The sequence below is a fragment of the Macrotis lagotis genome, chromosome X (assembly GCF_037893015.1).
Source record: "Macrotis lagotis isolate mMagLag1 chromosome X, bilby.v1.9.chrom.fasta, whole genome shotgun sequence".
NCBI lineage: Eukaryota > Metazoa > Chordata > Mammalia > Peramelemorphia > Peramelidae > Macrotis > Macrotis lagotis.
In genome coordinates, this window is record NC_133666.1 from 537,328,048 (window position 1) to 537,342,710 (window position 14,663).

A 14,663-nucleotide genomic window follows, 5' to 3' on the forward strand; every position below is an offset into this window, starting at 1 on the left:
GATTGTTGGGTGTATGGGGTGGATATGCGCTCGGGTGCTCCTGGCTCCAGGGTTGGTGCTTCGTCCATTGCACCACCTGGCCATACCTACAATTATTACTATTATTTTTTTTAATTTTAAATTTTTCTCTCCCCTTTACTTTATCGCTCAAGCAAGTCTATATTTTTTTTGGGGAGGGGGTATTTTGTTTACTCTTAAACAATAATATTTTATTAATGTATAAAAACATTATTTGTACAAAATGAGAATAAATATTAAATATAAAAAAGAATACCTGATAGTTTTCCCAGTAATTTTTGTCAAAATTAAGTTCTTGCCCCAGTAGATGTGATCATTTGCTTGTAAAGTGTGTACATAAGCTATTCCACTGATCAACCACTCTATTTCTTATCCAGAACCAAATTTATTTTGATGATTACCTTTTTTTGTAATATAGTTTTAGATTTGGTACTGCTAAATCCCCCTTTCACATTTTTTCATTGATTCCTTAATAGTCTTGATTTTTTGTTTTTGCAGATTAATTTTTATTATTTTTTTCCTAACTCCTCAAGGTAATTCCTTGTAATTTGATTAGTATGGCATTGACTAAGTAAACTTACTTACATTGTATTGTCATTTTTATTATATTGGCTTGGTCTACTCATAAGCAATTAATATTTTAAAAATCATTTAGATTTGTTTTCATGTGAAATGTGTTTTGTAATTGTGTTCATATATTTACTGTGTGTATCTTGGCAAGCAGAGTCCCAAATATTTTATTTTGCCTGCAGTTATTTTAAATGGAATTTCTCTATTTCTTCCTGCTATATTTTGTTGGAAATATATAAAAATGTTAATGTATGGATTTATTTTAGGTTTTTTTCTTTTTTCTTTTGCAAGGCAAATGGGGATAAGTGGCTTGCCCAAGGCCACACAGCAATTATTATGTGTCTGAGCCTGGATTTGAATCCAGGTACTCCTGACTCCAGGGCCAGTGCTTTATCCACTGCGTCACCTAGCTGCCCCTGTATGGATTTATTTTAAATCCTTCAACTTTAGCTAAAGTTGTTAACTGCTTCAACTAGGGTTTTATTTGACTCTATATTATTCTCTAAGTATATTATCATATCATCTGCAAAAAGGTATAGTTTTGTTTTCTCACTGCCTAGTCTTGTTCCTTTATTTTTAATGCTATAGTTAGCATTTTTAATACAATGTTAAATAATAATGGCAATAATGGACATCCTTTTCCATTGATTTTATTAGAAAGACTATATCCTCATTACAGATAATGCTTGATCTGATTTTAGCTATTATCATTTTAAGAAAAGTTCTATTTATTACTATGTTTTCAAGCATTTTTATTAACAGGAATAGATGTTGTATTTTGTCAAATACAAAATCTGTATCTATTGATAAAATCATATGATTTTTGTTATTTTTGTTATTGATCTAGTCAATTATACTTCTAGTTTTCCTAATACTGAATCAGCTCTGAATCCCTGGTAAAAATCTAGACTCCTCATGATTTATATTTGAGATATATGGTTGTAGTTTGCTTGACAGTATATTTTTAAAAAATTTTGCATCAGTATTCATTAGGGAAATTGATCTATAGTTTTTTCTTTTGCATCAAAGAAGATATTTGGTAGGACTATATCTCTCCCTATATTTTCAATCAGCTTATATAATCTTTATAAAACCAGTTCTACTTTTATTTACTAGTTTTGTTTGCTTTTAACTTTCAATTGTATTAATCTCTCCTTTGATTTTTTCAGGATTTCCATTTTGATATTTCACTGGTGATTTTTAATTTGTTATTTTTCTAGTTTTTCTAGTTACATGCCCAACTTATTCAACTCTTTTTCTGATAGAAGCACTTAAAAATGTTTGCCCCTGCTTTGACTATATCCACAAATTTAATATCTTGCCTCATTATTGTCATTATCTATAATGAAATTATTGATGACAATGATTCTTTGACTCACTTATTCTTTAGGATTATTTAGTTTTTAATTAATTTTAAATCTATGTTTCAAATACTCCTTATTGAATCTAATTTTATTGCATCATGATCTGAAAAGACTGTACATCTCATCTAATATTTCTCCTTTTCTGCATGTTTGTGAGGTTTCTATGTAACACATGGTCAGCTTTTTTATTAAAGTGGCATGTACAGATGAGAAAAAAATACACTCCTTTCTATTCCCATTCAGTATTTTCTAAAAGAATATATCTAACTTTTCTAAAATTCTATTCATTTCCCAATCATTCTTGTTAATTTTATGGTTATATTATCTAGGTCTGCGAGGAGTGAATTGAGGCTCCCCCCCAGTATAGATTTACTATCTAATTTTTCCTATACTCAAAATTAAATTTTTCTTCAAGAATGTAGATACTATAACATTAGTGTACATATATTCAATTTTGACATTAATTCATTGTCTATGGTACCTTTTAGCAAAATAAACAACACGTAGGTTGTTTTTAATTCTGATTTTTAATCCATTCTGCTATCCTAGTGAGTTCATCCCATTCACATTCAGTTATTATTGCTACTTATTTCTCATCCTATTCTATTTATTTTTTTTTTACCATCTCTTCCTCAAAAGTCTGTTATGAGGGGCGGCTAGGTGGCACAGTGGATGGAGCACTGGCCTTGGAGTCAGGATTACCTGGGTTCAAATCCGACTTCAGACACTTAATAAGTACCTAGCTGTGTGGTCTTGGGCAAGCCACTTAACGCCATTTGCCTTGCAAAAAACTTAAAAGAAAGAAGTCTGTTATGCTTCTGACCACTGCCTCTTTTAAGCTATCCCTCCTCATCATTCCATTCTTGTTTCTCTTAGTCCCTTATCCTCCTACTTCTCTGCTGGGTAAGATGAATTTCTATACTGTGTGTGTGTGTGTGTGCATATTTTTTTCCTTCCCTCTTTGAAACAGTTTAGATGAATGTGATGAGTTTTAAGTACCACCTGCTCCTCACTCCTCATTTTTTCCCTCCACTATAAAAAATCTTCCTTGCATTCCTTTCATGCAAGGCAATTTTCCCCATTCTTCTTCTCCTCCCTACCCTATTCTCCCAATGTATTCCTCTTTTTTTACCCTTCCATTTTTATTTTGAGATCAGCTCAGCATAATAAAATCAAACCTACATCCTCTGTCAAAGTTGTTAGGAGTTAATACATATTATTTTCCCTTATAGGAATGTAAACAGTTTAACCTTATTGAGGACTTTATGATCTCTCTTTCATGTTTTCCTTTTTATGCTTCTCTTGAGTTTTGTGTTTGAATATCAAACTTTCTATTCAGTTTTTGTCTTTCCATCAGAAATGCTGGGAAGTTCTCTATTTCATTAAATATCCATTTCTCCCCCCCTGCAGGATTATACTCAGTTTTGCTGTATAGGTTATTTTTGGTTGTAATCCTAGCTACTTTATCTGCTACAATAACATACTCTAAAGCCCTTTGTTCCTTCATAATAGTAGCTGATAAATCTTATGTGATTCTGACTTTGATTCCACAAAGGCTGAATTGTTAGTTTATTTTTTCTGGATGTTTACAGTATTTTCTCCTTGATCTGGGAACTCTGAAATTTAGCTATAACATTCTGACATTTTATTTTGGAATCTTTCTCTGAAGGTGAACAGAGGATTCTTTCAATCTCTATTTCTCCCTTTGGTACTAAGATATCTGGGCAATCTGCCTTTTTTTTTTTTAACCTTGGCTTTCAGGTAGTCTCATAATTCTTTAGTTATTTCTCCTCTATCTGATTTTTGGATCATTTGTTGTTCCCATGTGATTTCATAACATTTTCTTCCATTTTTTCATTCTTTTGACTTTTTTTTTTGTTCCTTGATGTATTATGGAATCATTGGTTTCCATTTGACCAATTTTAATTTTTAAGGAATTATTTTTTTTCAGTGAGGTTTTGTACTATTTCACCATTTGGTCAAAGATGATTTTTAAGGAAATATTTTCTTCAGCATTTTTACACCTCTTTTACCATTTGGCCAATTCTTATTTTTAAGGTGTTATTTTCTTCAGGATTTTTTGTGCTTTATCAAGCTATGCTTTCTTCACAATTTTCTTGCTTTGCTCTCATTTTTTTTTTAAAGGTTTTTTTGCAAGGCAATGGGGTTAAGTGGCTTGCCCAAGGCCACATGGCTATTAAGGTGTTATTTTCTTCAGGATTTTTTGTGCTTTATCAAGCTATGCTTTCTTCACAATTTTCTTGCTTTGCTCTCATTTTTTTTTAAAGGTTTTTTTGCAAGGCAATGGGGTTAAGTGGCTTGCCCAAGGCCACATGGCTAGGTAATTATTAAGTGTCTGAGGCCAGCCGCATTTGAACTCAGGTACTCCTGACTCCAGGGCCAGTGCTCTATCCACTGTGCCACCTAGTCACACCGTTTGCTCATTTCTTTTGCCAATTTTTCCTCTACTCCTCTTACTTGATTTTTAAAATTTTTTTTAATTTTTAAAACATTAAGTTTTGGGGCGACTAAGTGGTGCAGTAGATAGAGCAACAGCCTTGGAGTCAGGAGCACCTGAGTTCAAATGCGGCCTCAGACACTTAGTAATTACCTAGCCATGTGGCCTTGGGCAAGCCACTTAACCCCATTGTCTTGAAAAATCTAAAAAACCAACCCCCCCCCAAACAAAACAAAAAACCCCCATTAAGTTTTAAGTTCACCTTAGGAATTCTTGTTGGCTTGTCTCCAATATGCACTTTTCTTTGACACCTGTTTCTAAATATTTTCAAGCTTCTTCCAATACTGAGATTGTGTGATTCTGTAATCTGTGTGTGTGTGTGTGTGTATGTATATATGTGTGTGTGTGTGTATGTATGTATATATATGTATATATTCTAGAATGAAGCTATAAGTAAAAATTCATAATAAATGAATTGAACAAAAGACATTACATTACCTCCTCATATGTGGAAGTGGGAGGAGTTGCAAACAACACTTTAGCAATGTTTCTTTGGTACCAAGGCAATTCAGCAAATGAGTAACACCTATAGGGGAAAAATAACATTAAAAACTAACAAATACTTTAACAATCATTTTTGCCTCAGAATCTAATTTACTTTAAAGATTTATATGTAATTCTGTGGGGGGGGGGAGGGAAGCAAGATTGGGGGAAAAAATGTAAAACTCAATATCTTTAGTAAAAAAATAAATTTAAATTAAAAAAAGATTTATATGTAGACTATGTAATCTATATGATAATTCAGATTTTCCCTCTCAATTATTAAGTGATTTGTCTGCATCTTTTACTATTCTTAACATACTCCTGCTTAAGGTTACTATCTGGTGCTAATGGTTAAAGTATTGAGCAAATCCAGCAATGGACCAAAATCAACCCATAGGGTACTTTTCGTAACTCTTTTCACAAGAAAATAAATGAAATAAAATAAAATCCAGTCTTTGCCACTGTGGTGAACTGCGGTAGAAGGAAATGAAATTTTCGAGAGAAAATGCTAAAAATTAATCCAAGTGGTCAAATTGGAAACAATTTTGTAGAGAGGATAAAAATCTCCATTTTTGAAAGGAAATAAATGATAATAACAATAATATTTTCAACAAAAGATTGACATATAAAGAATCAATGGATGTGCTGGCTAAGTGAAAGTAAGGAGTCAAAGATAATATGAATCTTATACACCTGAGGAATTGGAGGGATGATAGTACCCTTAACATAAATGTTCAGGGGGCAGCTAGATGGCGCAGTGGATAGAGCACCATCCCTGGAGTCAGGAGTACCTGAGTTCAAATCTGGCCTCAGACACTTAATAATTACCTAACTGTGTGGCCTTGGGCAAGCCACTTAACCCCATTTCCTTGCAAAAACTAAACAAAAAACAAATAAAAAACATAAATGTTCAGAAGTCAATTAATTGGCAGTGCAGGGCAAAAGTTCAGGATAGCTATGATAGCTAGATGTATACATCTGAGAATCATTTTCACAAAATAAGTAAACCCATGGAAACCAAGGAGATCACCAAGTGAGAGTGTAGAGAGAAAAGGAATCTCACTCAGGACTGTGCTTTGGGAATACATTTACAGTAAAGGAACATGATACAGATGACAGACCAGCAAAAGAGATTAAGAAGTAGTAGTTAATCATGTAGAAGAACCAGAGAACAGTTTCCTAAAAACTCAGGGAAGATGGTCTCCAGGAAAAGAGGTCACTAAGTTTAAGAACTGAGAAAAAGGTCATCAGATTTGGCAATTAAGAGATGAATGAGGTCAGAAAACAAACTGTCAAGGGTTAAGATGTGAGCAAGAGACTAAACGAAGGCAAATTATTTTTGGAGTTTGGCTGTGAAAAAGATGATAAATATAAGGCAATTGTTTATAAAGGGTATGGGAGGCTATAGTAAGAGTTCCTTAAAGATATGGAAGATTAAGGCTTATCGGGGAAGAACTAGCAGAAAGGAAGAAATCCAAGATTAGACAGGAGGGAGAATGATTATGGAGGCAATGTGCTGGAGAAGACAGGAAGAAACTATATGATTTTTATAATCAAGCTTAGTATCTCTTAATGATATTTCTCCAAGAACTAATTTGGACATATTGAATCCTTTTTTAAAAAAAATTACTTTCAAATTATGCTTTTGATATACTTCAAAATAAAGAATTTAAAGGCGCAGGTTAGGTAGTGCAGTGGATAGAGCATCAACCCTGGAATTAAGAGGACTCTGAGTTCACATCTGGCCTCAGACACTTGGTATTTACTAGCATGTGACTTTGGCAAGCATCTTAACCCCACGCCCTCATATCCCCCCCCCCCCCCATCAAATAAGGAATTTGCTTACAAAATACACTAAAAAAAAAAAAAACGTTTATTTAAAAAAGCTTACCAAACACCAATAAGGTGAATTGAGGTGGCATCTTTAGGGTTTAGTTCGATTGCTTTCTAGGAAGACACAAGATTATCAGTAAAATTTATTTCTGAATTCTTGTTTTTATTTATAAATTTTGTTTATTAAGTCCAAAAAATGCATGATTAAAAAAACACACAGCACTCTTCTAAACCAGTTTCTCTTTGAGAACTGAAACTTTCCTTCGATGATAATTAAAATTGAATTAACACTATTCATTTCAACGTCTACCTGAAATAGTGACTACAACTACTATGCAATGATGCTTTCATGCTTGAAGCTCAGACACTGAATGGCTTAGGATGGTCAGGTAAAATAATAAATATAATAAGTCTTACAGATGTAGCTTCTAAGCTTGTAACCACCTTTTCTGTGGTTAGTATGAAAGAATACAAGAAAACCTTTTGAAGTCACAAAGTACTCTTCCTTTTATAGATTACTTTATAGCTATCAGGCAGTGTGTTGAAGGGGAAAGAGCGCACTGGAAGGAGTCAGAACTATGCTGGAATAGCATTTCTGCTACTGAGCTGTGTGACCACTCAAATTAAATCAATAAAGATTTATTAAACCTCTACTGATGTGTAAGGGACCATTTTAGGTGCCAGAGATATAAAGAAGAAAGATGAAAATAAATGAGTATTTATCAAAGCCAGGCACTGTGACAGGCGATGGGGTTACCGAGACAAGTATAATTACTATTTGCAAGGAGCTTACATTCTATCTATATCTATATATACTATCTATATCTATATATCTATCTATATATACATACACACATATCTAATACATAGTTTATATAATACCATACATAATATGTGTGTTGCAAACACATTCATCCATAATATATACATGATATATGTAAAATGAATAAACACTTACATAAAAATCTGTGTATTTATAAATAGATATACATATAAAAAGGAAGTTGTGGGGAGAAGGCTCTAGTAGTTGGAAGGGATCAGGAAAAACTTCTTGTATTAGATGGTATTTGAATATATCTTAAAGGAAGAAAGGGACTTTGAGTCAGAATCTATTTACAAAGCAAAGAATCATTTTGTAAATTTAGTAAAAACACAATTTATCTATTTTGATAAATCTATTTTTATTTATCAAATCTGCTCAAATTAGTATGCATTTGCTTTCCTATAAGTAGAATAACTAGGATCACTGATTCTAAAAAAGTTAAACAGCCCTTTAGGTATCATTTAATTCAAACCTCTTGTTTTAGGGATAAAGAAACTAAGGTTGAGAAGGAAGAAATGATTTGGTCAAGGCCATAAAGCAAATAAGTATTTAAGTGTTTAATTAAGTACTGAGAGGCAATAATTATTTACAGTAATTTTTTATTTCTAAAATACTATGTCTTTTCTATTAAGTAGTCAAGTATTCTCTTCTAATCTTAATTATATAATTCATTTGCTCAAGACCACTTTTAAAAAAGTAAATTTAGCCACATCCCTAGTTCAGGGCTTTATCACCTTTCTTCTTTTACTTCAATAGGCTCCCAGTTTGGTTTCTCTGTTTCATACTTCTACCCATTCTAATCTATTCTGAAAAAGGCAGGAGTGGGGTGAAGGAAGGATCATGGTGAGAAGACCACTAGGAGGAATCATAGGGTAAGCTAAGGTAAAAGCTTATCTATCAGAAATTGGGAGGCCCAAGGTGTTTTCTGAATTTCGGGAGGGGTAGAGATGATCAGGATGTGGGGACAAAACAGATATGGCTGGAAAATGTCATGGAGGTTTAATAAATATCTGTTGATAATAATATTTGTTTCATAAATTAAGATTTGTGTAACCTTTTACATAGACTATTTCATTGAATCCTCACAAGCCTGTGAAGTTGGTACTATTTTTATCTATCCCTCATTTTATAGATTAGGATACTGAGACTTGGAAGAAAATATATTCTAATAATATTTAGATATACAAGGCACAAGAGAAGAGTAAAGAATAATTTTGGGGGTGGGGAGATATACATTTATACATAGATATGTGTTCATATATTTATGCACACACGTGTATATATGCAAGCATGTGTACACAAATACATTGCACATCCATATAGGCATATATTATCTGAGTCCATTCTTTCCCACATACACACACATTTACATACAAACATTTACACATACACACACATATATACACATATGTATGTATATTTATATGTGTGTATTTGTGTGTGTTATGTGAGTATGAGTTCCTTCCCCTCTCCCAAAATAAGACTTGTGTATATTCTTTAATGATACTTTAGTAGAACCATACTTTTGTCAATGTGGGTACTTGCTTTTATATTATACTGAAACTCATCCATTCTTTCTTATTTTTATAAATTTAGTTTTTACCCATTATAGGCAAAGTTTTGTTCAACATCCTACGACAAATATAAGATGAATAAAACGTGGACCTTTTCCCCAAGTTTCTTGGCTCCACAAGAGAAAACAATTTGAATATAAATAACACAGCAATAGAAATCAGTTTAAGATTAAAAGGCAAAAATCACTGGTACTTTTAAGCCTTCTTATCCTAATTGATCTGTTTATCCTCCTAATGTAGTTAATTCCCAGAATAATGTGTATTGTTATCTATTCATGCCTTAATATCCTATATGTCTTCTGAACTCATTCACTTATAAATTCATCACAGGGAGTCCATTCAGTATACAGGGTGGGGGGGAGGTAGTCTAAGAGGCGAATCTTCTTTCTCTCTATTCTGACATTTTGGGAAACACGAGCTATTTGTGTCTCTTATGAACACATAAATTGGATATAGCACTGATCATGAAATTCAAATCTGGCCTCAGACAACTGACACTTACTAGTTGATCTTGGGCAAGTCACTTAACCCTGATTGCCTCACAACCAGAGTCATCTCCAATCTGACCACTGGATCCATTTTTTTGGCCATTGCTCAAATAACATCCTTCTTATTACTTCTGCACAATTCTTCATTTGTAATATTTTTACAGCCTGCTTACACTACACCATGACTATTCATCACTATCCTCTGGATGATCACAAAATAATTTTTTGCAAACTGTAATGTTCCATGACTTGTAGTCAAACAATAATATAAAGAAGAAAACTAGTGTTAAAAATATTGACTTGCTTAAAAGAGAATTGAGATAATTAAAAGCACTGAGCAAATTCAATTGACCAAAAGTAATCCAGCCTGCTCCCTTCTTCTATTTAATTTTGAGTCTGGCTTACTGACTATTTGTAAAGGCTGTCCCACTTACATGTACTGATGAATGGGCCCTACCAGTTGACCCTACCAGTTGACCATCAAACTGCCTATCCAAAGCCCCCAAAATAGGTATGCTTTGTCTGTTTAGTTTTTTGGTGGGAACAGTTATCCCCAACTGTTATTAGGTTTCATGATTCTTATTTAGGAAGTTCTGAAAGGTTCTAGGGCTTAATGCAATTAACACAATGTCATCCACACAGGAGCATATGGAGAACTTCATTAACTATAGGAATGTCTCTTTGACTTGTATATGACTCTATCCATGAAGGTTAAACATCTTTGGAGCATATAGATCTTATTTCAAGCTTTGTTTCATATTGATGATTAGAATATAGCAGAATAGATTTTTATTTCTATTGTTACAACTTTCAGGATATCTTGGATGATTCTGTCACATACACCCTATTAGAGGACAGCCTTTAAAAATGCCATTTTTACTCCAATACAATAAATCTTTTTAAACCATCAATTAACAAGCACTGTGAGGTTTTGGATATAAAATACAAAGCAATTTGGGAATGTGTTAACAACCAAATGAGATAAGAGGTAAAATCGACAGTCTAGTGGAAAACCTCTTTGTATTCCAAAGATGGTATTTCATAAGTACTTAATGGGAGCATCAGACTAAGTCCAATCTGATAGTCATATGGCCCATTATATGGACAGGAACTAGTAATACGATTATTAAATAAAAAAAGAAATCTAGTGAATTTTTCATATTGACAAGTAAACTTCATCAGTACCTCGAAATGTTCCTTGATAATGAAAGCGTTTCCAATTTTAACCTTGATACCTTCATAATCCCCAACATCACTGAGACAGATAGCATACCACTACAAATTAAAAAAACAAAGAAAATGTGAGTATAGCTTTAGATATATTATTTCTGACATAATGATTCAAAACTTAGTCCTCAAAAAACATTCAGTTTCAAGGACAGAGTCGTTCCTATATTGAATCCTTTCTTCTCTGGACATTTCAGAAATAAGTGCTTTGGAAATGCCACAGCAGCTCAACTCTAAGATTATTTACAAGTTATCTTCTTAGATTTTGTTCTATTTTAGAGAAGGTTATCTTTTGATTTCATAGAATTTAGCCCCTCACTAGAACAGGTCTGCCTCTATTATATAGTCATTCTCTAATTGATAGTTATCAGAGTTGATTTTTTGCCTGCAGGGAACACACACTCTTTCAAGGGCACATGATTTGTCTTTGGTTTAAGAGAGAAATCAAATTGACCATTCTTTTATTAATTAGCTGCTAGATTTAATAAAATTATTATTAATTACTTGGAAATTATCTCTTAAATTTTTCATAGTTCATACAATCTAGGTATCTTACCTTGTGAGCTGCAGAACATGATTCATTTTTTTCAAGTGCTTTTTTTGCATATGCAAAAGCTTCATATACCAGCCGTTTCTTGTCTTCTGCAGAGGTAGTATCAAGTTGAGATATATCGCGGGATGCCCGTGCCAGACGCCATAACAACTCTGCATCCTCACTAGGTTTGAAATATATTATGTAACTTCACTTAGATTCATTTATCTTTTATGATAAGAATTTATTACATAAATCAATTCTGCCTTTCTACTCAGTGACTGAAATAGCATAAATATTATGCAAAACTCTTTATAAACTTTTCTGAAGAATGTTCTAAGAATTGCATTTACAAAGCACTTCCTTAAGTAATTCATTCTTTAAATTTACTCAGATCTTTGGAAAACATTTCATTAAATTTGTTTTTGTTTTGTTTTTGCAAAGCAATGGGGGTTAAGGTCACACAGCTAGGTAATTATTAAGTGTTTGAGGCCAGATTTGAACTCAGGTCCTCCTGACTACAGAGCCAGTGCTCTATCCACTATGCCACCTAGCTGTCCCTTATTTCATTAAATTTGTGATACCAATGAATAGTTTACAAAAAGTTAATCCACGTGACCTACTTCAAACCTAACATAGTCAACATACGACAACAACCTGATACTTAATTTCTAGGGGCAAAATGTTAGGTAAATATTTCCTATGAAATTACTATGAATTCACAAACTATTAAACTGTAAATGAAAGAACTTGAGAAAATGGAAGGATAATTTTAGATTCTTGAAGAGTATCTTAATAGCTCAATATTTTATAAGATTAATGTTTTTATTTTTAACATTTTATTTTAGTTGTAGTATTTGTATAATTTTTTTTAAGGTTTTTGCAAGGCAAATGTGGTTAAGTGGCTTGCCCAAGGCCACACAGCTAGGTAATTATTAAGTGTCTGAGACCGGATTTGAACCCAGGTACTCCTGATTCCAAGGCCGGGGCTCTATCCACTGCGCCACCTAGCCGCCCCTAGTATTTGTATAATTAAGGACTCTGGCATAAACTTTTTATAACAATATTGGTCAGGCATGTTATTAATAGGAAAAATAATCTAGTTAAACAGGATATTATGTATATTGATGATGATGATGAAATCTTCCAGAAGAAACAATAACTTAGTTTAAGGGAAATAGTTTCCTTTTAAAGAAGGAATAATAGTTTTATTTTAATCAAATGTGAATTACTTATTTTAAAAAGGAATCAGAAATTTATTCTGCTTTTCTAAATATACTGTATAACATTGTGACACCTTATACTTGTGAAATTGGCTTATATAATGGGAAAAATATTTCATCTTATAAGTAGAGAATACCCACCTTCTGTAAACTAGAGATAGTCAAGTAAATATAGCAATTCTATTTCAAAGATATCCTCTATTTGAGAAATTGTCCACCATCCATACTCACTTTAAACTCTGACTAGCCTACTACTTCCTAAATGACCTCTCTACTTCTGACCAATGGCCTTACTCAGAATGACAATACCCTCACCTCAATGGTCTTGTCCTCTGATGAGTACCTTGCCAATCTCCATCTTAGTAAGTACTCACACCATCCTGAAGCAGTTGGTGACTTCCCCTACAAACTAATTCTTTTCATCTTCTTTTTAAGTATATTTCCTTTTTAGAATAAACTCCCTGACAGTAAAGACTAGCTTTCTTTTTGCTTGAATATGTACTCTCATCATCCAGCAAGCTTTTTCTACCTTTGTAAGATAGAGATACCACACTGTGAATTAAACTTCCAACCATATTTTCTTTTAAATGCTCATTTGAAATACAGAATAAGAAATTCCCCAAAACATGAGGCATCATTTTTCTTTTTAAAAGGCAAGAGATGGAAAAGGATACAAATTAGTCAAAAGACTTGTGCTGTTATATATTACATACCTTTGTTTGTATTGGGCTAGCAAGTGATAAAGCTTTTCTGTTTCTCCACTGCCATATAGATAGTCTGCTTGTTCAAGGACTTCCTCAACTTCAGAGCCATGTAAGGGAAGAGAGAGATAATAAATAGTTTTAGCCAAATTAAAGACACTAAAAATTCCATCTAATAAAAACATAAAAATACATATATATCTACATATCATGGATATAGACATCCATGTATAATATATCTATATCTATAAAGAAATATCTATATATTTATAGATATCATGTATCTGTCTATAAAGATAAAGATATGTAAAACAACTCCAAAACCTAATAAATTTGATGATTACATATGGTTGTCATTTAAAAGCTAAGATCATGGATTCTGAAAATATGCTGACATTCTATCAAACAAATACACCGCAAATGGCTTCTAAAAATATAAGTGATGATAATCACCATGATGAGAGTTAAATGAAAACTAATCCACTCTACCTTCACACTTTTCTATTTCCTATGCTTATCACTACTGTTGATGACTCTCACCAAGTAAATTCTATTCTAAAATGCAGAAACCAGAATACTGTTTTCTAATATCATGTTAGCATGATTAATAGCCATAAAGATAAAACAACTAAGAAATGAAAACAGACTTGAACTACAACAAAAAATGATCTTTTGTAATAAAAATATAAAATTAAAAAACAGCTGGTATGACACAGAAAACCAAGACAAGGAGTTTTAGAAAAGGGCAAAAGTAGAAACAAAAAGAATGAACAAAATAAACTGAACATAAAAATCATGGGAATATAAAGAATTTGGAATTATTACTTCTGTCAATAAAAATGCAGTGTGGGCTCAGGCTACTTGTCTAACATATCTAGAGTTGAGATTAATATTACATAGAAACTGTTTATATAGAAACTTTACCATTTTAATTAAAGCTAAAATACTTTGAAATGTTTTTTGAAACAATATCATCCTTTATAGACTAAAATAATGATCCTCACCTACAATTATTAGGATATAGGTTTGAAGTTGTTTTCCCAGCAATCAAGATATTAAATTTCTAAACTATCCAACCATACTATATTATCTAATTCCATTATGACCAAAAAAACCCACTTATAACAAAACAAAACAAAGGGGGCAGCTAGGTGGCATAGTAGATAGAGTATTAGCCATGGAGTCAGCAGGACCACAGGTCAAATCTGGTCTCAAATATTTAGCTGTGTGACCTTGGGCAAGTCACTTAACACCACTGTCTTGCAAAAACCAAAAACTCAAATAAAACAAAAGAAACTCTTTTAATGCT

General features: G+C 32.6%; 1 protein-coding gene across 1 annotated transcript in view; it reads right to left on the reverse strand.

The window, feature by feature from the left end:
- RMDN1 (regulator of microtubule dynamics 1) overlaps positions 1 to 14,663 on the reverse strand; it is a 37,174-nt gene that overhangs the window by 10,503 nt on the left and 12,008 nt on the right. Inside the window, exons 3-7 of the mRNA XM_074199598.1 lie at positions 13,367 to 13,454; positions 11,455 to 11,614; positions 10,857 to 10,946; positions 6,845 to 6,900; positions 4,909 to 4,996 (exon numbers count right to left, since the gene is read on the reverse strand). Of these exons, the coding sequence (XP_074055699.1) occupies positions 4,909 to 4,996; positions 6,845 to 6,900; positions 10,857 to 10,946; positions 11,455 to 11,614; positions 13,367 to 13,454 (482 nt within the window). The remainder of the gene's footprint in view (positions 1 to 4,908; positions 4,997 to 6,844; positions 6,901 to 10,856; positions 10,947 to 11,454; positions 11,615 to 13,366; positions 13,455 to 14,663) is intronic.